At 36.4% G+C, this 23,529-nt stretch overlaps 1 protein-coding gene across 4 annotated transcripts in view; it reads left to right on the forward strand.

Moving 5' to 3' along the window:
- LOC133618780 (A-type potassium channel modulatory protein DPP6-like) overlaps nucleotides 1-21,540 on the forward strand; it is a 243,107-nt gene extending 221,567 nt beyond the window's left edge. For 3 of the 4 annotated variants that reach the window (XM_061979487.1, XM_061979484.1, XM_061979486.1), the window contains exons 8-24: nucleotides 631-751; nucleotides 7,447-7,601; nucleotides 7,691-7,788; nucleotides 7,869-7,995; nucleotides 9,833-9,871; nucleotides 9,949-10,056; nucleotides 10,136-10,224; nucleotides 10,303-10,350; nucleotides 10,438-10,550; nucleotides 14,075-14,299; nucleotides 14,432-14,501; nucleotides 14,592-14,841; nucleotides 14,908-15,010; nucleotides 20,581-20,636; nucleotides 20,715-20,787; nucleotides 20,860-20,933; nucleotides 20,992-21,540. In XM_061979487.1, the coding sequence (XP_061835471.1) occupies nucleotides 631-751; nucleotides 7,447-7,601; nucleotides 7,691-7,788; nucleotides 7,869-7,995; nucleotides 9,833-9,871; nucleotides 9,949-10,056; nucleotides 10,136-10,224; nucleotides 10,303-10,350; nucleotides 10,438-10,550; nucleotides 14,075-14,299; nucleotides 14,432-14,501; nucleotides 14,592-14,841; nucleotides 14,908-15,010; nucleotides 20,581-20,636; nucleotides 20,715-20,787; nucleotides 20,860-20,933; nucleotides 20,992-21,138 (1,896 nt within the window). In that variant the 3' untranslated portion in view covers nucleotides 21,139-21,540. The remainder of the gene's footprint in view (nucleotides 1-630; nucleotides 752-7,446; nucleotides 7,602-7,690; nucleotides 7,789-7,868; nucleotides 7,996-9,832; nucleotides 9,872-9,948; nucleotides 10,057-10,135; nucleotides 10,225-10,302; nucleotides 10,351-10,437; nucleotides 10,551-14,074; nucleotides 14,300-14,431; nucleotides 14,502-14,591; nucleotides 14,842-14,907; nucleotides 15,011-20,580; nucleotides 20,637-20,714; nucleotides 20,788-20,859; nucleotides 20,934-20,991) is intronic. The other variant, XM_061979485.1, reaches the window with a different exon arrangement.
- The last annotated feature ends 1,989 nt before the right edge of the window (nucleotides 21,541-23,529 follow it).

Raw genomic sequence — 23,529 nt, forward strand, 5'->3', positions numbered from 1 at the left:
CGTACGGGCAAGCGATCAAATGTTTGGAAGCCGCAGCTGCATGCGTACTCACGGTACCGTGTCTGCGTATCCAACTCAAAGTCCTCCTGGTAAGAGTCTCTGTTGTCCCAATTCTCCACAGGCCAATGGTAAAGCTTGACTGTCATCTTTCGGGAATGTAAACAATGAAACACCGGCTGTGTTTGTGTTGCTGCAGCCGGCTGCAATACACCGCTTCCCACCTACAGCTTTCTTCTTTGCTGTCTCCATTGTTCATTGAACAAATTGCAAAAGATTCACCAACACAGATGTCCAGAATACTGTGGAATTTTGCGATGAAAACAGACGACTTAATAGCTGGCCACCATGCTGTCCCAAAATGTCCTCTACAATCCGTGACGTCACGCGCAGACGTCATCATACCGAGACATTTTCAGCAGGATATTTCGCGCGAAATTTCAGAATGCACTTTAGTAAGCTAACCCGGCCGTATATGTGTTGCAATGTTAAGATTTCATCATTGATATATAAACTATCAGACTGCGTGGTCGGTAGTAGTGGCTTTCAGTAGGCCTTTAAATCCAGTGTCCAGAACATTAGGCACAAAAAAATGCATTTATTATTGTTATGTATTGTTTCCTCTTTGTTCAGATCTTCATCTTTGAGAACAACATCTACTACAGAGCGACAGTAGAAAGTGGCAGTATTCGCCTGGTTTCCAGCGGCAAGGAGGGCGAGGTCTTCAACGGGCTGCCTGATTGGCTGTATGAAGGTACCACTCACTGCACACACTCACTTCTTCAATATCTCCTTTTGCCCATACTGGCTTAGACTGTTTCCCTTTCAAAGCCTACGAAAGTCTTCTGTATACATACAGTCACAGGCCACTTTATTAGGTACATCTGCCTGCATGATGTAAGGAGGGAGTCAACATGAGGTCCTCACTTCTTTACTAAATAACATTATTTAAAAACTAAAATCATGTCCACGCGAAGGCAAATATGTTTAAAAATGCCACAAAAAAAAAAAACCTCCATCCTCGCAAAACCCCTGTCTTTATAAAAACACATTCAATGTGTTCAATCAGAAGCCTGCAAAAATCGGAACACAAACTTACAAAACAAATCGAGAAGCCGCATTTTACACATCCAAATTGTAAAGACAGAATCATTTCAATCCCCACTACGGCTCGAGTTTTGGGACAAAAACCTACAACAAGAGACTAGTACACAAATACGTTTTTTGAAAATATTTGTGTGGAGATAAGCTTAGTTTCGACCAAAGTAATTTGTTTCTTAAATATAGGACTCATTCGAGAACTCGTCGCGCATAACTACACTGGGGAAAGACAACGTCGCTTTTGCTTGTCAGTTATATGTCCCAAGCATAAGATTTTCTGATTTACACAAAAAATCGACGTATAGTGGAATCTTGATTTATTAACTTAATTTGCTCTTGAACATGGTTCGCAAAACAAAATGTTCATAAAGTGAAGCAGAGTTCCCCAAAAGAATCAATGTAAACATGAATAATTGGTTATATATAGGGATGTCCGATAATGACTTTTTGCCGATATTCCGATATTGTCCAACTCTTTAATTACCAATACCGATATCAACCGATACCGATATCAACCGATATATACAGTCGTGGAATTAACACATTGTTATGCCTAATTTGGACAACCAGGTATGGTGAAGATAAGGTACTTTGAAAAAATTTTTATAAATAAATTAAAAACATTTTCTTGAATAAAAAAGAAAGTAAAACAATATAAAAACAGTTACATAGAAACTAGTAATTAATGAAAATTAGTAAAATTAACTGTTAAAGGTTAGTACTATTAGTGGACCAGCAGCACGCATAATCATGTGTGCTTACGGACTGTATCCCTTGCAGACTGTATTGATATATATTGATATATAATGTAGGAACCAGAATATTAATAACAGAAAGAAACAACCCTTTTGTGTGAATGAGTGTGAATGAGTGTGGAGGGAGGTTTTTTGGGTTGGTGCACTAATTGTAAGTGTATATTGTGTTTTTATGTTGATTTAATAAAAAAAAGGAAAAAAAGAAAAGAAAAAAAAGATACCGACAATAACAAAACCGATACCGATAATTTCCGATATTACATTTTAACGCATTTATCGGCCGATAATATCGGCAGGCCGATATTAGCGGACATCTCTAGTTATATAAATATATATATATATATATATATATATATATATATATATATATATATATATATATATATATATATATATATATATATATATATATGTATGTATATATATATATATATATATATATATATATATATATATATATATATATATATATATATTTATATATATATATATATATATATATATATATATATATATATATGTATATATGTATGTATATATATGTATATATGTATGTATATGTATATATGTATATATATATATATATATGTATATATGTATGTATATATATGTATATATGTATGTATATGTATATATATGTATATATGTATATATATGTATATATGTATATATATACATGTATATATATATATATATATATATATATATATATATATATATATATACAGTATATCGATTTTTTTTTAAATGAGAATCGATTCTGAATCGCACAACGTGAGAATCGCGATTCGAATTCGAATCGATTTTTTCCCACAACCCTAATATATATATATATATATATATATATATATATATATATATATATATATATATATATATATTATATATATTTATCCAAACAACACAACAACATTACAGCCAGCTTAAACGTCAACACGCACATACAAAAGTCTCATTAATGCGCACCAAAACGTTAACCACCATGTTGCTACAATAAAATACAAAAAAGGACAATAATTTTTACCTTGTGTCTGCAAATATTTGCGGCATTGTTATACACTCTGGAAGTTTCCGTGTCATAAACGAGCAGTAGCTTCACCTTACAGTCACCGCCAGCGTGCAAACAAGCAGTGTGAAGCCGATCCTTCATCGGCTCGTGTCTTGGTAGTGCCTTCCCCTATGTGAATTTTTGAAAAACTTTCTTGGGGTATATTTTTTGATTACACCAATCCATCATGACAAACATGTAGACTGAAGCACCAAAAGGAAAAATTAATGACTGCTGTTTAACAATATTTATATGTTCCCCACCGCATCACCCTGAGAGCTGTTTCTGATATTTTGCAGTTCTCATCTGACTAAATGAGGTAATCATTGCAAACACTGCCAACAATAAGCACTATAATAAACATTTAACACAGTTCTTGCATTGGATCTCATTCAGATTATGCAGGCAGGTGTAATGAAGTGGCCATGGTGTAAATGATCCATTCTCTTGCACATTACTGTTATATCTCATCAGGCCATAATATCTAATATTTATGCTAATATTCACAGTCTTTTAGCCTTGCTCAGTGGGATTTTATTGAGATGTTAAAGGGGCTGTGTGCAACCTGCTCACAGTTACATTTTTTAAACCAGAAAAATATAACAAGAAGACCATCATCTAGCTTTTGTTACCATTAGTGGTTTAACAGAACTTAGATGAAGTGACGACTTGTCCAGGGTGTACCCTGCCTTCCGGCCGAGTGCAGCTGGAATAGATGTATTAGTGCCCAAGGCATGGGTAACTTACAGATCTGTGAAGGCACCATTAATGCTGAAAGGTACATACAGGTTTTGGAGCAACATATGTTGTCATTCAAGTAACGTCTTTTTAATGGACGCTCCTGCTTATTTCAGCAAGACAATACCAAGCCACATTCTGCACGTGTTACAACAGCGTGGCTTCGTTTTAAAAGAGTGCGGGTACTTTCCTGGGACGCCTGTAGTCCAGACCTGTCTCCCATTGAAAATGTGTGGCGCAATATGAAGCCTAAAATACCATAACGGAGACTGTTGAACAACTTAAGCTGTACATCAAGCAAGAATGGGAAAGAATTCCACCTGAAAAGCTTCAAAAATTGGTCTCCTCAGTTCCCAAAGGTTTACTGAGTGTTGTTAAAAGGAAAGGCCATGTAACACAGTGGTAAAAATGTCCCTGTGCCAACTTTTTTGTAATGTGTTGCTGCCATTAAATTCTAAGTTAATGATTATCTGAAGAAATTAATATATTTAAGAGATGGTTTGACAAAAACAGACTATCTTTGAATATCAGTAAAACTAAAATAATGCTACTCGGTAGCAGCAGAAGAGAAATTCAAACACAAACACAAATAGACGGACATTGAAAGAGTAAAAGAAACCATATTTTGGGTGTAATAATAGATGAGAAAGTGAACTGGAAATGTTGTCAAAAATATATAACATAAGGTGGCAAGAAACACGTCAATAATGAATACAGCAAAATATCTTCTGGACCAAAAGTCACTTCATATTCTCTACTGCTCGCCAGTGTTACCATATCTGAGAGTTATTGTGCAGAAATATGTGGAAATAACTACAAAAGTACAATTATTCACTTAGCATGTTGCAAAAAGAAACCATATTACATAATGAGTGATTACAAATACATCAGAGTATTTGACATGCAGTACTTCACACAAAAGTCACAATTTCTCCGTGATTTCCCCGTGACTGCGTGGGTTCCCTCCGGGTACTCCGGCTTCCTCCCACTTCCAAAGACATGCACCTGGGGATAAGTTGATTGGCAACACTAAAATTGGCCCTAGTGTGTGAATGTGAGTGTGAATGTTGTCCGTCTATCTGTGTTGGCCCTGCGATGAGGTGGCGACTTGTCCAGGGTGTACCCCGCCTTCCGCCCGATTGTAGCTGAGATAGGCTCCAGCACCCCCCGCGACCCCAAAGGGAATAAGCGGTAGAAAATGGATGGATGGATGTTTGTCCAAAGCTAATGAAGATTTTGGCAAAAGGAGTGTAATACTTATTTTTTGGTCTTTCTGTGAATATTTTTACTTGCATTGCATCGTCGGGTGCGTGTCGGAGTGCCTGCTGGTCCCAAAACTACTTTCATGAAATAAAAGCATGTTTTATTGTAAGCTGGAGTATGTTCACAACTATATATAAACAGATTATTTTGTTCTATTTAGTCAGAAAAACTAACATCAAAACGACAACAATTGCATGCATCCAGGCACAGCCGCACACGTCCTTGGTAGCAGTCATGGCGCCTCTCTTTTAGTTTGCCATACTCTCTTTATACACTTGGAAAGTTAGCGACCTCTAGGTAAAAGCTGCAAATTATCACTCAAATTGCTGCAAGATGCTACTTTCCTGTAACAAATATTGATTTTAGCCACTTAGACATACCTCAACTTTTTTTCCGTGCTCTATTAATGTTTTCTTTAATTCAGCCTGGCTGGATAAGGGCTTTTACTCCATTAAAGTCAATCATCATGAGACATTTTCTGATGTGGAAAAGACATTCCAATTAAAAACATACTTCAACGTGTCTTTGTTTGCTGATGGCTTTTCTGTTTTTTAGCTTTGTGCTGTCATTTATCATAAAGCTTGCAGCTTTCTTTCACAAGTTAATTGGGACTTCTGGTGTCAAAATGGATGTTGTTAATTCAGGGTTTATTTCCAAGGCGCTTTTAATATTAATAATAATGATAATAATAACTGCCTGCAGCGAATGTGTAATGTGATAACAAAATGCCAGTTATGACGGGGAGAATGCGTGAACAGCTCAGGGTTCGGCTGCAATCGTTGTCTTTATTAATGGGATTATTTCTTTGTGGCGGCCCGCAGAAAGACGTAATCCATTTCATTACCATGCAAAGATTTGTTTTGTTGCATTCTGCCGGCTATCACCCGAAAACACAAATCAGGCGGCACATTGTTGAGAGCGAAGGCGAACATGCATTGTGCCTCTGTGACCTTCTGAGGCAAGATGTTTAGAATTAAATGTGATTTACGCGCACCTTATTTTCAATGGCACATTCAGATGTCATGAGAGAGAAGGACATGATGCTCTGGGCCTCAAAGAGGACATCAAATAGATGAATGCACTGCAACATGGCCCCAAATAAGTAGTTTTTTCATATTAATTTAATGTAGCAAAATACAATACACATGCCATGTACTTTCCCCCCCTTTAAAAGACTATTGTATATACTGGAGAGTTGGCTAGAGTAGTGCTTTGCATAAAGCTAGTCTGCCCCCTGTTGGATGAAAAAAAATGCTGTATATTCGTTTAAATGTATTTTGGACAAAAAAATATAACTTCACTCAAATCATTAATTGTAAGTCAGTACAGAAATTAATGATCAAAATTCTTAATACGTTTTTGTTTGTTTTTTTATTTATTTGTAATTAATTTTCGTAACATAATTTTGAATAGCTTTCATATTCTATTTTTTTTTTCATTAAATAGCCATATTTGACATATTTTTATTATTAAAATATATTTTGTTTAAAAAATTATGTAAAACACATACATGTATGTGTTTTATAAGACTATAGTATGTGATTTTATCAAACAAATACTAATTAATATGTGTTTTATACGATAAACACATACTTAATACTAATTAGTATGTGTTTTATTTCAATTTTTTATTTACTATGTCATTGTACATAAAACCTAATGTTAGTATTGTTTTATGTGGTTAAGAAGACATTTTATATACAGTACAGGCCAAAAGTTTGGACACACCTTCTCATTTCAATGCGTTTTTCTTTATTTTCATGACTATTTACATTGTAGATTGTAGATTTCCCAGTAAAAGTAAAAACCCTTTCAGGTGACTACCTTTTGAAGCTCATCGAGAGACTGCCAAGAATGTGCAGAGCAGTAATCAGAGCAAAGGGTGGCTATTTTGAAGAAACTAGAATAAAAAACATGTTTTCAGTTATTTCCCTTTTTTTTTTGTTAAGAACATAACCTCACATGTATTCATTCATAGTTTTGATGCCTTCAGTGACAATCTACAATGTAAATAGTCATGAAAATAAAGAAAACTCATTGAATGAGAAGGTGTGTCCAAACTTTTGGCCTATACTGTATATACATTTAAAATAAATCTAAATGTCTAAATGTATTTCTTCAAATCTTAAAATATAACAAATATTACACATGATTTAAATGAGGTTTAAAATGTGTACATATGCCTTTACTATATTAGTACTGTAATAGCCCAATTAAATAATAATCAATTGAAAACATTGGCTTAAATGAATTATTATGTTGACCCGGGTAAAAAAAAAAAAAAAAAACATAGAAAAAGGTGGCTTGGCATGTATTTGCAGACTTAAATTAACAGGTGGCGCCAAACAACTTCTAACCAAGCGAGCTTTTCCTCTTGTCACTCACACACATCAGTAACCTGGACAGAAACGGCTCAAAAAAGCCCAGCGATATTAAAATGACTAATTTGTCTTAAAAAAATAATGTTTTAAGACTGAGGAATGGTCTTAGAGTCAGGTCAATATTGTAACTTTTCTGTTTTTTCTCCCTGTGATGTTGTGACAGAGGAGATCCTGCAGAGCTACAAGGCCCACTGGTGGTCTCCTGATGGGCTGCGTCTGGCCTACATGACCATTAATGACACGCTGGTGCCAAAGATGGAAGTTCCCTTTTTCACAGGAACGCCGTACCCCAACACGTTGGAATACCACTACCCAAAGGTAAGACAATATGTTGTTTAACACAACAGAATTGTGTGTCTGTGCTGACACCCAAACTGACATATTTGGTTTCCTATGTGCCCCTGCAGGCTGGGGAGGAAAACCCTGTTGTACACCTGTCTGTGGTGAGCCTCAACGGTCCTCTGCACACCGTGGTCATGAAGAAACCTGACGACCCCCGCATTGGGTGAGTACGTCTGCAAGTGTAATTCATCTAAACAAAGCTCGTTCAGATTGTCTGTGATGGTGATTTGTTGTTTTTTCCAGGAGGGAGTATTACATCACCATGGTGAAGTGGGCCACCAGCACCAAACTGGCCGTCAATTGGCTGAACAGAGCTCAGAACAACTCCATACTGACGCTATGTGAGGCAACCACTGGAGTCTGCATCAAGGTGGAACATTATGTCCTGCAAATTATTCTATTTTTGTTTTGTTTTTGTTTAACAAAAGTATTTAGTCGAAGGCGAACCTCCTCTAAGGCTGAATACTTTTAATTAATTAGGATTCGCACTATCGAACTGGAACCTTATTTGGTGAAAAAGGACATAAATATGGTATTAGAGCCATGTGATTTCTTTCAGCCAATCAGTGAAAAGAGGTAATGACAACCATGGAAATGTGATTTTAAAAAAAAATGTAGTGGAACAAATATTTTGAAATGATAGTGTGATATTATGGTATTTTTTAAATATATAGTCGCTCAGATAAATGTTTTATGTTAAACATTTATTGAATTTGTTAAAGTAAAACATGCTACAATTGCAAATTAATGTCATGATACTAATTTGTTTTATTTTAAAAATATTAAAAGTAAAAATAAATACATTTTAAAATATTTATTTGAAAAAAATACAAACATATTTAAGACAAATTGTATTTATTTTTTATGACTACAACTATATTTTACATAATTAAGTACAAATTAAAAATGAATTTGTCAGGGAAATATTTGTTGAGTAATAAAAAAAAAATGTCCCTAGAAAAATCTCCCAAAGTTAACAATAAATTAAGAAAACAATTATCCCCTGAATAGTTATAATATAAATCAGCACAGATCAACTAGAACATGTTTGGTAACTTAAACCAAAAAGGACCTAATATATAAGGCAGTACATTTCTTCCAGCCAATCAGTGTAAATAGATAATGACAACCATGAACATGTTATAATTAAATATAGTGGAAAAACTTTTTTTTAAATTACTTTGTGATATTATGCTTTTTTTAAATATAATTAACGGAAACATTTTTAATGATAAGCATTTATTAATGTATGTATATAATAAATAATGTATGTATATAATGAATGTAATGATTCTAATTATTTTTAGACAAAATGTTAAAAGTACATTTAAATACAAAATTTGGGAAAACAAATTAAAATACAATTTTGAAATGAATACAATTTAAATGAAATGGTTCAACACATCTAACAAGATTTTCTTTATGACTAAAACTACATTTTACATAATTAAGTCTTAAAATTATTTTACCAGGGAATTTGCTGAATAATTAAAACATGTACCTAGAAACAATAAATTATGAAAAAAAGATTTACATCTTTATATATAAATATATATACAGTACATACAAACATATATACATGTATATATATACAAATATATATACACACATATATATATATATATATATATTTATATACACACATATATATGTATATATATATATATATATTTTTTTTTATATGTGTATATATATTTGTGTATATATGTATACATATGTGTATATATATATATATATATATATATATATATATATATATATATATATATATATATATATATATATATATATATATATATATATATATAGTTACACAATTGAATGGGGTCTTTTTCAGTTCATGCCCCACCCCTTGTAAAAATGGCGTATTCCTGCTGACAAATAAACAATTGTGAAAACTGAAGCAAAATCCATTATTATTTAAGAACTCAGGAGAATTTGAATTGGCTTTTAAGGACTATAATTAAACTGGTTGTTGTCCTCATGTGGACAAAAGTCTAGTAGGGTGTTTGATATGTCATGCAAGTGTTTTGATGCCATACTTTCACTAGGGGCAGCAGATGTCCTAAACAACTTTGTTTCACTTTTGACTGACTTCACTTGAGCGTGAATGCATGTACTGCTCACAGCCATTAGGTGGCATAGTGCGGTATTTAATTGTATAATGCAGCTGTGTGAATATAATATAACCAAATTCTGCCTTCTAGAAACACGAAGATGAGAGCACGAGTTGGTTGCACAGACAGGTAGGTGGGCTCACATAAGAAGTGTGATATAGCTGAAGATTCCACGTAAATATGAATGGGTTTCCTTGTACATACAGAATGAAGCGCCACTGTTTTCCCATGATGGACACAAGTTCTTCTTCACCAGAGCAATTCCTCAGGGCGGCAAAGGAAAGTTTTTCCACATTTCTATGTCCACCTCCTTGGTAATTTCCCAATGTATTTTGTATTTAATGCGTTACTTCGGAGGTTTGGTGTTGACTTGTGTGATATTGTGGCCCCTAGCCCAACACGAGCTTCGACATACAGTCCCTGACCTCGGGGGACTGGGATGTCACCAACATCTTGGCCTACAACCACCAAAGGAACCTCATGTCAGTTTGCTGACTTGACTCCCATGCTTGTTGCTCATGTCACCACGTTGGAGTGACTTTGGGGCCTTTCTTTTCCAGATACTTCCTGAGCACAGAGGATGACCCCAAGCGGAGACACTTGTACAGGTTAGGACCTTACACAGTGCTTGTGTGTTATTACCTTACTGTTGTTATTATTATTAGCAGTAACATCCATGTGATGGCGTCTTACAGCACGGACACAATTCCTCCTTTCAACCGCTGCTGCCTGTCCTGCCACTTCAAGTGCGGCTATGTGGACGTGTCCTTCAGCCAAAACATGCACTACTTCCTGCTCAGCTGTAAAGGTCAGCGGCATTAAGCCTACCAAATCCTTTTTGCAACTTTGGAGATTCGTCCAACGGCAATTATACCACAGAAATTTATATTTTTGTTATTAGGGACGAGCAGTAGAAAGTGGATGCATGGATGATTATATTTTTTTTACTCTAGGGCAGGGGTGTCAAACTCGTTTCTTTTGAGGGCCACATCGCAGTTATGGTTGCCCTCAGAGGTCCGCTTTGAACAATGAGTACCGTATTTTTCGGAGTATAAGTCACACCGGCCAAAAATGCATAATAAAGAAGGAAAAAAACATATATAAGTCGCACTGGAGTATAAGTCGCATTTTTTGGGGAAATGTATTTGATAAAACCCAACACCAAGAATAGACATTTGAAAGGCAATTTAAAATAAAAAAAGAATAGTGAACATCAGGCTAAATAAGTGTACGTTATATGAGGCATAAATAACCAACTGAGAACGTGCCTGGTATGTTAACGTAACATATTATGGTAAGAGTCATTCAAATAACTATAACATATAGAACATGCTATACGTTTACCAAACAATCTGTCACTCCTGATCGCTAAATCCCATGAAATGTTATACGTCTAGTCTCTTACGTGAATGAGCTAAATAATATTATTTGATATTTTACGGTAATGTGTTAATAATTTCACACATAAGTCGCTCCTGAGTATAAGTCGCACCCCCAGCCAAACTATGAAAAAAACTGCGACTTATAGTCCGAAAAATACGGTATTATATGAATATATAGTACATGAACAATATATATTTTTACATAAGCTGCAAAAAAAATATTACATTTTGACTTTAAAATCTGGCAACTCAGTCACCAGAATTTTACAGTAAAAGCAGTGGGTTTTTTACAGCATATAAAAAAAAATGCAATAAATGGAATGGAATGGAAAAACAATACCACTGTTTTTAGCGGTAAAATTCAAGCAACAGAGCTGCCAGTTGTTGTGTTTTTACTATAAAATCTTGTTGTTTTAATGTTTTTTTTGTTTGTTTTTTAATGTTTTAGTGTCTTACTGTATATAGAAAAAAACAGTACCAAAGTTGATTTTACGGTAAAAAAAATTATGTCGGCGGAATTTAACCGTAAAATCTATTGTCAATTTTACAGTCTAAAATTTGATTGATAATTTGTTTTGAAGTCATAAGTCAAGCAGATATTTAAGTACAGTATTTAACTTTATTTTAACAAAAAATATTTTTGGAATACATGATAATATAATATTTTGATCATATTGAATTTTAAAAGATATGCAATTGCATGCAGTTAGGGCTGGGCGATATGGCCTTTTTAGTAATATCTCGGTATTTTTAGGCCATACACGATATATATCTCGATATTTTGCCTTAGCTTTGAATGAACACTTGATGCATATAATCACAGCAGTATAATGATTCTATGTGTCTACATTAAAACATTCTTGTTCATACTGCATTAATATATGCTCATTTTAAACTTTCATGCAGAGAGGGAAATCACAACTAAGTCAATTTACCAAAACTGTATTTATTAAACAGTTATTAAGCAGTGACACAAACATTCATGTCATTTCCAAAACATAAAGTGCAATATTGTCAGAGACATTTTAAAACATGCTACGAGTGCACTTTTGTGCATGATGTCACTAAGGTGACATCTTTTGTAACAGTATGAAAAATCTGCATCGCAACCACAAAGTTTCCCCATTGTGGAATAAATAAATGTTTATGCTATCCTAATTTTAAATAATACAAGTTATTTATGTTAAATTACTATAATATCATGTGGGACAAGCGGTAGAAAACTGATGGATGGATCATGTACATGCCACCAAAATTAATTTTACTAATACTGGTAATAAAATTATAAAAAATAGATGCAGTATGTGTGGTCCAAAGTTCCTGTTTTTTGCCATTCCAATTCCAATACAGTAGTACCTCAACTTATGAGCTTAATTGATTCTGTGACAGAGCTCTTAACTCAAAACACTTGTATCTCAAATCAATGTCTCTCTTTGAAATGAATTGCTCAATTAGTGCTTGCCCCCCTCCCCACCAAAACAGCACCATTTCAACATGTAACATGCCCTTTAAAAAGTAAAACTTTTAGATAATAAATACTATATAAAAAAAAATACAACAGAATGTACTACTAAAAACTACAGTAATTTTATGAAGTAATGTAATAATAATGTACAGCATTATTCTTGGAGTGAACTTCTACGGTATCTCCTTCCAACTGCTTCTTTGTCAAACACAACATCAGCGGCTTTTCAATGTTCTATTGCCGTTTAGAAATGATGAGGTGCAGACGAGCGTGCACCTCATAACAGCAGCTGTTGTCCCCGTGACCCGATTCCGGATAAGCGGTTGAAGATAGATGGGGACTTGCGTGATATGCTTGAATTGTTTCGCCAAGTTGGCGACGCGCTATGTTTTAGATAATGCTATTGCAGACCTGGGCAAAAATATGGCCCGTTATGAATTTTAATCCGGCTCGCCGGACATTCTACATCATTGTTTTTAGACCTTTAACATCAAAACTGTTGTTGCCATTATGATGTGCAGTGCTGTTTTTAATTTACCGTAAGTCTTGAAATAAACAAAGTATTTCAATGGTTGAAATCTGCGCTTTTTGGTGTTATACGAGTTATTACGGTAATATACGTCACATCAACTCAGACGAGGAACAAAGCAGGGTGGGCGGGGTTTGTTTTCAGAGCAGCCAGCCTAAAACGTGTGTGTCAGAAACAGATGCGGAAACACATTTTTACATGATAATATATCATATTGTAGGTGTATATTACACTTTGCATTCATATTTTGCTGTTTTTTTACATTTTTGTTTTGTTTTGCTTGATTGTAAAAGATACACAACTATCGAGGAGCTGGTCTGAGAAGTAAAAGAGGAGCGACATTCATATGTTGTTAATATTCAGTGTTTTATTGTTCATAGTTAATGTTGTAAATCCCACTTTCTTTATTTTAATGTACATTTTAGGTGTCCCATTCAGTAAAAAACTATAAAATTCCATTTCGTTTTTTTGAGGTTGTCTGTTTTTATAATTCTATCGCACATTGTGACTTTTGGTATTAATGTTCCTGGAAAAAAAGGGACCAAACACACATACTGTACAGGAGATTTTTACAGCTAAATGTGTACATATAATTTATACACATACACCTTGGCCCTCCAGACACATTTTTTTCTCTCAAAGTGGCCCCCAAGTCAAAATATTTGCCCAGCTCTGTGCTATTGAGTAAGACCAGATTTTTTAATCGGGTCTTACGGGGTTCACTTTGACATTTTCTATGCCAACTAATGGCGGGGATGACATTTTTGCTTGCAACCTAAAGCATAACAATTAACCAAGACACAGCTCTAATCTCAAAACACTCTGAAGTTGAGGTACCATAATAGCGTCATAAATTATATAATTTGTCATAACATAGTTGTGGATTGGATCTCATGCAAGTGTTCCTAATGTTTGGACCAGTAAGTGTAGATATTCTGTGGGTTCTTCTCCGACAGGGCCTGACATTCCCAGTGTGGCCCTCTACAGGACAGAGGACATACAGAGTGAGTTATTTTACCTTAGCCAGGTCTTCTTTTCTGACAAACGGCCATTCACAGCTTGCGTTGTGCTCTTGCGTGCAGAGTTGTTCGACTTGGAGACAAACGAGCACGTCAACCACACGTACCACAACATGCAGATGCCCAGAGTGGAGTACGAGAACGTCACCATTGACGACTACAGTACGTTGTTATGAATGTGTCGTGTACAAACTAGGGATGTATGTACCACTACAGTGTGTGTGTGTGTGTGTGTGTGTGTGTGTGTGTGTGTGTGTGTGTGTGTGTGTGTGTGTGTGTGTGTGTGTGCTGTAGCCCTCAAAATGCAGGTTCTGAAGCCAGCTGGTTTCGTGGAGACAGCCCATTACCCGTTACTGCTGCTGGTGTGAGTCTGCGTGTTCACTCACATCAACATCTGCTCTGATTGTCTAAAAACGCATCAAACTAAGTGACTTCCTGGTCTCTCTTTTGCCAGCGATGGGACACCCGGTGGCCAGATGGAGACAGAGCAGTTCCAGGTGGACTGGGCCAGCGTCCTGGTCAGCAGCTTCGGCACCATCGTCATCCGCTTCGACGGCCACGGCAGCGGCTTCCAGGGTACCAACCTCCTCCACAAAGTGAGGGGGAGGCTGGGTAAGCTGGAGGAGAGAGACCAGCTGGAGGCACTGAGGTCCATATCCAAAAAACCGTATATCGACAAGTCTCGAATGGGAGTCTATGGGAAGGTAAAGCTTGATGAGTTATTGTCCTAAATACAATTAAATAAAGCTTTATTTCATTCTTGTGTGCAGGCCTATGGAGGATACTTAGCCACACTGCTGCTCAGCTCCATGGACTTTAATGAGCTTAAGTGTGGAACTGCTGTCTCACCAATCACAGATTTTGAACTTTATGGTATGACCTTCCATTTATTTTTTATTTGTACTGACGTCAACAAATCACAATTCAATTTGATTCTCAATTCAAACCAATTCTGGCTGTATATTATTTACTTAAATTATAATAAAAAAACATTTTCAAAACAGGTTACATGTTACAACAGCTCTACCTTTTGGCCTAAAAAAGTTTTGTTTTTTTTAGCGATTGTGGAAATGTTGGTACTATTTAGAATCGTGATTGATAAGAATTGCGATTCCGATGTGAATTAATATTTCCCAGCACACTTTCTTTTTAGAAGAGAATGCATGCAAGTAATCATTTATTAGCTAAAAAACGATATATCTAATTTTAGGTAAAAATCTATTTGTGATTTCCCTACCCCAAAATGTTGAAAGAGCCATATTGGACTCACATAAGTGTTATAATGAAGGCAACACATGATGTAAGTGTCTATATCAAATGACCATGTGTCGCAGGCTGAAGCAAATCTTTGTTGTAATAAATATGTATTCTACACATTTTAACAACATTGGAAAACATTAGTAAAACAGAGGCTTCTCAGAAGGTGAGATAACTCTTGGAAATTACTGGCTTAGAATGGCCAAATGTATAGATGTTTGTGTCCAAGTTAAAGGAAACGGCAGGCTGTTTTCTCCTAATGGATTTATTTCAATCTTTGCAAGCTGGGTAACGTCTATAACGGCACACAAACAACTATCAGAAATGCAGCCAATATTACACACATTTACATACATTACATCATTTAGCTATGTAACTAATTATGCAGCCCCAGGTGAAGTCAAATTGTTTTGGTGTACCCCTCAGATTATATTTAATTTTCTCTAAATCTAAGAAAAACATAAGGTCCTTAAGGCATAGGGAGGCCTTGGGGGCAAACTGTGATTTCCACTCCAATAAAATCCTTCTATTAGCTATTAATGATGCAAAGGCGATACTATCCCTAAAAGTCTGCTTCGTTTTTTGATAGTTTGGTGGAATTCCAAAAATAGCCAATTCTGCACAAGACGTCAATTTAAAATTGTATGTATCTGCAAGATATTTAAAGATATTAGTCCAGTAGGCTGTCAGACAGGGACAGGACCAGAACATGTGTGTCATGTTTGACAGTGATTATCTGCAATATTGGCATACATTTTGGAAAGTTTAGCGTTAGTAAAATATATGCGATGGATAACCTTGAACTGTATCAGATTAAGCTTTGAACAAGATGTGCTATCATTTATTTGTATCAATGCAGGTTTCCAGTCATTGTCATCCAAAACTTAGCCAAATTCTGCTCTCCCAGTCGTTTCTCATTTTGTCAAGAGATGTCTCTTTAAGATGGGAAATTAGGATGTACATTTTAGAAATGACACCTTTCTGATTTGTGGGGATTGAGGTGGACTACTGGGAAAAGAGCTGTTATTTGATTTAGCAAAATTATGGAATTGAAAATAACGAAATAGGTGAGAGTTAGGGAGATTAAACTTTTCACATAGATGATTGAAGCTAGCGAAGACATTGTTAATATAAAGGTCCCTTAATCTGACCAGGCCTGAGCTCTGCCATAGAGAAAAGGCTTTATCTGTGTTTGGAGGAAGAAAGAGATAGTTATTATGAATGGGGTTATAGTTGGATAATCCTCGGAGTCCAAAAGTGCATCTAAATTGAGACCAAATTCTAAGGGTTGAGATAACAATTGGTTTACAAAACTGAGATGATCGAAAAGGTAGTATGGATGTAAGCAAAGCTAGAAGCGAGGTAGAGCATGATTCAGCTTCCAGTCTCACCAACTCAATTGAGGTTCGTGTATCCAAGAAATCATTTTATGTATATTGGCTGCCCAATAGTAAAATCTTAAATTAGGGAGTGACAAACCACCTACAGACCTGTGCCTCTGCAAAAATTCTCTCCGTATCCGAGGAGTTTTGCCTTTCCAAATGAAGGATAAGATTAATTTATTTACAGCATTAAAAAAAGCATTTGGTAAAAAGATTGGAAGAGATTGAAAAAGATCCAGAACGCGTGGAAGCACGTACATTTTTATGCAATTAATCCTACCTGCAATAGTTATGTGTAAATGATTCCACTTTTCCAGATCAGATTTAATCTTGTCAATTAGGGGTATAATGTTATTCTTGTAGAGATCTGGCATCTTATGACAGATATGTACACCCAAGTATTTAAAGCTAAGCATCGGGAATCTCAAAATCTATGTCATTTACCGGGAGATATTTGCCTTTTTTAACTGATCGGCCGATCTTTACTGCAGCTGTGCTTGAGTGTTTACATGCTAAAGATTGTTGCAAGCAAGCTGCAACAAACACGTCGTCTATCCACAATGCGAAGTGGCTTCTAAGATACTTATCTTTACCACTATGGCGGAAAATAAATACAGTTTTTTCCAAGTAAAAGGAAAGGCTAAACATGCTACACAACACACCAAGCAGGACCACACAAGAAACTAACCGCTAAAGTTTCAATGTAAAGTAGGGGGAATCGATCCAAATATCGATTTGATCAGTACCTAGTTAAATATAGTATAAGTATATAAACTATACTAAAGTGATATTTGTTTTCTTGTTCTTATTAAACATATATATTTTTTCTGTGTTTGTTATTGTTTAAGTTTCTGGATACAGGAAGGCTTTGAAGGTAAAACCTAAATAGTTTAAATGGGAGCCAATAGCAGTTTTGGCTTCTTCTTTTTTTTTTAGTTATTGTGCACAAGACACTTTATTTTGTTAAAAATAGTATGTAGCATTTACACCACAAATTGATTATACTGAAATCGGATTTACAACAATACTAGCAAATTCTACATTGAATAAGATAAGCTTTATAAAAAATGTTATTGTGTTTACTTTATTTACTAAATTCAGTTTCATTATCTATTGTCAAAGTATTGGATCAGGACTCCAAAGCGGATCGGATATGTGCCAAAAAAAAACGCATCGGAATCAGGGGTCAAAAATGTGGATCGGAACATCCCTATTTTTTTTCCTGGCCCTTTCCAAAATATAATTGAAGAACACTGGTTTAGGGTTGCTACTGCAAATGTATTTTGAAAATATAATAAATAGAACAACTAAATAAACAGATAAAAAAAATCAATCAGTGCTTAATTAAGATAATCACATATTTGTGTCCATGATGAAATCAATTAATCAAACATTATTTGTAAAGCCCCCTATGTCAGCTATAGCTGAACCAAAGTGTTGGACAACAGTGCAAGAAAGACAGAGCATAAAAAAGGATCACATAATAAAAAAATTGAAAATTAGGTCAAAAAGTGCCAAATGCAGCTTTAAATAAATATTGTATTTTTCGGACCATAGGGCACACCAGATTATAAGGTGCACTGTTCTGAGAAAATGAAAGGATTTTAAAGGGGAACTGCACTTTTTTTTTAAATTTTGCCTATTGTTCACAATCATTATGAAAGACATGGCGGATGTTTTTTTTTTAATGCATTCTACATTTTTAATATTCCGCCCATAAAATCCAATAAATAACCATTCAAAAAGTGCCAACAATACTCCATTTACACTATCATGATTAGAATATTAACCAAGTATTAGTGATATTTATTTTATAAGCGCTAACGCAGACAAACTATTTATCGCAGCGCCTGTGATCACTTCCTGTGTCTCCCTATGTTTACATCATCGACTGATCAGCTGCTTCCTTGTTTCCCTGCTCCCTGTAAGATTATTCTATATCATAAATCATGCATCTCACCTGGAAAGTAGATGATTGAGGATATAATCCGACAAGTTGGGACACTTTGACAGCCAATTTAGGACCTGGAACTGGCGAGGACAACACGGAAAACACTTGTTCCCCCCTGGTCTCCAAACCTGTTTCGTCTCAAGGATTATGAGACATTGTTCACCTAAATGAGATATCAGAACATTCTATCAATCTGCATCCTAATGACAGTAGAACTTGTACAGTAAGTGATGTTTTATTATGTTTGTTGGCTCTCATATAAAGTCTGCATTGAGCAGAAATCAGTGATGAAGAGAAAAAAAAGCAAACGTTGTGATGCGTTTTTGAAATTAATGCGCTGTGTATGCTTAAAATGATCAAAATATGTAAGAATAAATGTAATTATAAATGTGCCCGTTACTACATTACATATACTTAAATCATGTATATTAAACCCAAATGGAGGCGTTTCGATGTTTTTTAGGGGCTCTACAGGCAGAATTGAACGGCTCCTGTAGGCTCCATTGAAAGCAGACTTTTGTTCGAATGTATTTAATAGTTAGAATACATTTTTAAAAATCCATCCATCGTCATGTCTTTCACAATGATTGTTAACGATAGGCAAAATTCCAAAAAAAAAGGGCAGTCTCCCTTTAAGTATACCTTATAGTTCCAAAAATACAGTAGGTCTAAAGTTTAGTGTTAAATAAATGTAAATCTGTGATGGTCCATAGTTCAGCTGGTAACATGTTCCAAAGCTCTGCGTCTTCCTACTTCCTTTCGGACATGTAATGTGAAACTGTAAAGATGTTTGAAAAATCCCTATGTTGTTATTATTTGTTTTTCTTACGGTAATTATTGTTGTTTTGTTTTGGGTTTCTTTTTCTTTTAACATATGAGAAATAAATATTTACAATACAATACAATACAAAGTCTGGGACCAGCTACAAAGAGACCGATCACCCCACTGTTTAAATTTGGACCTGGGGACCTCCAGCTGCTGTTGGTTGGCAGACCGTGGCGCTGGACTCGGGTGATGGATGTTTACGAGCTCACACAAATAAGATGGAGCAGTCCCGTGAACTGCCTTAAAAACAAACATTAAAAGTTTAAAATCGACTCTAAAACAGACTGGAAGCGAGAACTGGAGTGATGTGGCTCTGTCGTCGAGTGTTTGTAAAGAGTGCAGTTACAGCATTTAGTAGCAAATGAAGACAATTTATAGATGACTGGTTGACAGCAACATACAGTACAGGCCAAAAGTTTGGACACGCCTTCTCATTCAATGTGTTTTCTTTATTTTCATGACTATTTACATAGTAGATTGTCACTGAAGGCATCAAAACTATGAATGAACACATGTGGAGTTATGTACTTAACAAAAAAAGGTGAAATAACTGAAAACATGTTTTATATTCCAGTTTCTTCAAAATAGCCACCCTTTGCTCTGATTACTGCTTTGCACACTCTTGGCATTCTCTCGATGAGCTTCAAGCACACCTGTGAAGTGAAAACCATTTCAGGTGACCAGAAAGTAGGCGATCACGCCGTAAAGACGCAGAGAATACTCTGTCCTACGTGCGTTTTTCAACATGTATGGACTGTCAAAAATAACAAATATTAGGCATATCGTCTATCTAGCAATATCATTTTATAAATGTACAGCTGCTGTGAGACTTAAGAGGCTGATGAAAACAAATCCAATTGATGCATTGAATGAGAAGATGTGTCCAAAAATGTTGGCCTGTACTGTACATGCCATTGCAGTAGTCAAGGCGAGAACTGATGAAAGCATGAAGAGCTATTTCAAGGTCTCGCTGGCTCTCTTACGTTTTACTTATGTGTGTATTGTTTTTGTCTTTTCCAATCAACAGCATCAGCCTTTTCAGAACGATACCTGGGCCCAAAAACAGACTCCCGAGCATACACGGTATCTCATTTTAACGACATGTCTATCAATTTTATCAGCGTGTAAGATGACCACCTCTCCTCTCGTTGTGACCCTCAGTTGGCCAATTTAGCCCTGAGAGCAGGTCAGCTGATGCAGAAGCAGTACTTGATCATCCACCCCACGGCAGATGGTACCTAATGAGTCTTTTTACTCTCCTCAAGCTTAATTTTATAACTGCGCTCTACATTTTTTTCCCACGTAGAAAAAGTTCACTTTCAGCACACGGCCAAGTTTATCAACCATTTAATCAGCGAGAAGGCCAATTACACTCTGCAGGTAAGTTTGATCAGGTTTCAAATGGACCAAACTCTCCCTTATTTGCGTCCATGATCAGATCTACCCAGATGAAGGCCACTTCCTGCACGGCGACGACACCCGGCAGCACCTGAGCCGCTCATTGGTCAACTTCTTCGTGGAGTGTTTCCGGCTACCGGAAGTGCTGAAGGACGAAGAGGAGAAGTTGGACGAGGACGACAGCTAGACACGCCATGGGCGACCACGACTAACACACGCAGCACAATATGCCACACGCAAACAAAGTGACACGTCTGAGCACACTCGGAAGTGCCGAACCTGCATGTTGTGATGGGCGTCGACTTACGTAACTCCCTTCCTCTCATGTCCTCACTTGCTCCAGATCATTGGACATGTTGTTGATGGAGTGCGTCCTCTGGTGGACACATGCAGGACATCCATGGGAAGGACTAAAACAGCCACTAAGTACACTCACTGGGCATTTGATTAGGTACTATCTCATAATATCCCATTCAAAAAAGATAATGCACAGTTTTGATTGTTTCTAATGTGGTGGTTTTGTCATGAGGCTACCCTGAAATGTTTATATTGTAGTCATTTTTCTTTAGATTAAATCATGTAATTAAATTGTGTGTGTGTGTATATATATATATATATATATATATATATATATATATATATATATATATATAAATATACATACATATATATATATACACACACACACATGTATGTATATATATATATATATATATATATATATATATATATATATATATATATATATATATATATATATATATATACACACACACACACATGTATGTATATATATATATATATATATATATATATATATATACACACACACACACATGTATGTATATGTATATATATATATACACACACACATATATGTATATATATATATATATATATATATATATATATATATACTGTATTGATATATACTATATGTGTACATATATATGTATATATATATAATTAATGTATATATATATATATATATATCCATCAGTTTCTACCGCTTGTCCCTCTCAGGGTCACAGGGGTGCTGGATCCTATTGCAGCTGCACGATATATATATATATATATATATATATATATATACATACACACATACATAGGGATGTTGTGAATCGGTGGAGGGAATACTTCAAAGACCTCCTAAATCCACCTACATGTCTTCCATGAGGAAGCAGTGCCTGGGGACTCTGTGGTGGGCTGTCTTATTTTTTGGGCTGAGGTTGCCTAGGTAGTTAAGAAGCTCCTCTGTGGCAGGGCCACAAGGGTGTAGAAGATCCGCCCGGAGTTCCTTAAGGCTCTGGATACTGTGGGGCTGTCTTGGTTGACAAGACTCAGCAACATTGCGTCGACATCGGTGGCGGTGCCTCTGTATTGTCATACCGGGGTGGTGGTTCCTCTCTTTAAGAAGGGAACCGCAGGGTGTGTTCCAACTATCGTGAGATCACAGTCCTCAGCCTCCCCGGTAAGGACTATTCAGGTGTACTGGAGAGGAGGCTACGCCTAACCTTGGACCCAGTAGGAGCAGTGTGGTTTTTGTCCTGGTCGTGGAACTGTGGATCAGCTCTATACTCCCGGCAGGGTCCTTGAGGGTGCGTGGGAGTTTGCCCAACCAGTCTATATGTGCTTTGTGGACTTGGAGAAGACATACGACCGTGTCCCTCGGGAAGTCCTGTGGAGAGTGCACAGACAGTATAGGGTGTCGGACTGTCTGATTGTGGCGATCCACTCCCTGTATGATGGGTGTCAGAGCTTGGTCCGCTTTGTCGCAGCAAGTCGGACCGGTTTCCAGTGAGGGTTGGACTCTACCAGGGCTGCTCTTTGTCACCGATTCTGTTCATAACTTTTACGGGCAGAATTTCAAGGCGCAGTCAGGGTGTTGAGGGGATCAGGTTTGGTGACTGCAGGATAAGGTCTCTGCTTTTTGCAGATAGTGTGGTCCTGCTGGCTTCATCTGGCCAGGATCTTCAGCTCTCACTGGATTGGTTCGCAGCCGAGTGTGAAGCGACTAGGATGAGAATGAGCATCTTTATGTCCGAGTCTGTGGTTCTTACCCGGAAAAGGGGGAAGTGCCTTCTCCGAGTTGGGGAGGAGATCCTGTACCAAGTGGGGGAGTTCAAGTACCTCGGAGTCTTGTTCACGAGTGAGGGAAGAGTGGATCGTGAGATTTGTCGTGGTGAAGAAGGAACTGATCCAGAAGGCAAAGCTCTCAATGTACCGGCCGATCTATGTTCCCATTCTCACCTATGGTCATGAGCTTTGGGTTATGACTGAAAGGACAAGATCACGGGTACAAGCGGCCGAAATTAGTTTTCTCCGTCAGGTGGCGAGGTTCTCCCTTAGAGATAGGGTGAGAAGTTCTGTTATTCGGGAGGAGTTCAAAGTAAAGCTGCTGCTCCTCCACATTGAGAAGAGCCAGATGAGGTGGCTCAGGCATCTGGTCAAAATGCGACCGGAAGGAGACTCCGGGGAAAACCCAGGACACGGTGGAGAGATTGTCTTCCAGCTAGTCTGGGAACGCCTCAGGATTCCCCGGGAAGAGCTGGTCAAAGTTGATGGGGAGAGGGAAATC

The sequence above is a fragment of the Nerophis lumbriciformis genome, linkage group LG19 (assembly GCF_033978685.3).
Source record: "Nerophis lumbriciformis linkage group LG19, RoL_Nlum_v2.1, whole genome shotgun sequence".
Classification (NCBI taxonomy): domain Eukaryota; kingdom Metazoa; phylum Chordata; class Actinopteri; order Syngnathiformes; family Syngnathidae; genus Nerophis; species Nerophis lumbriciformis.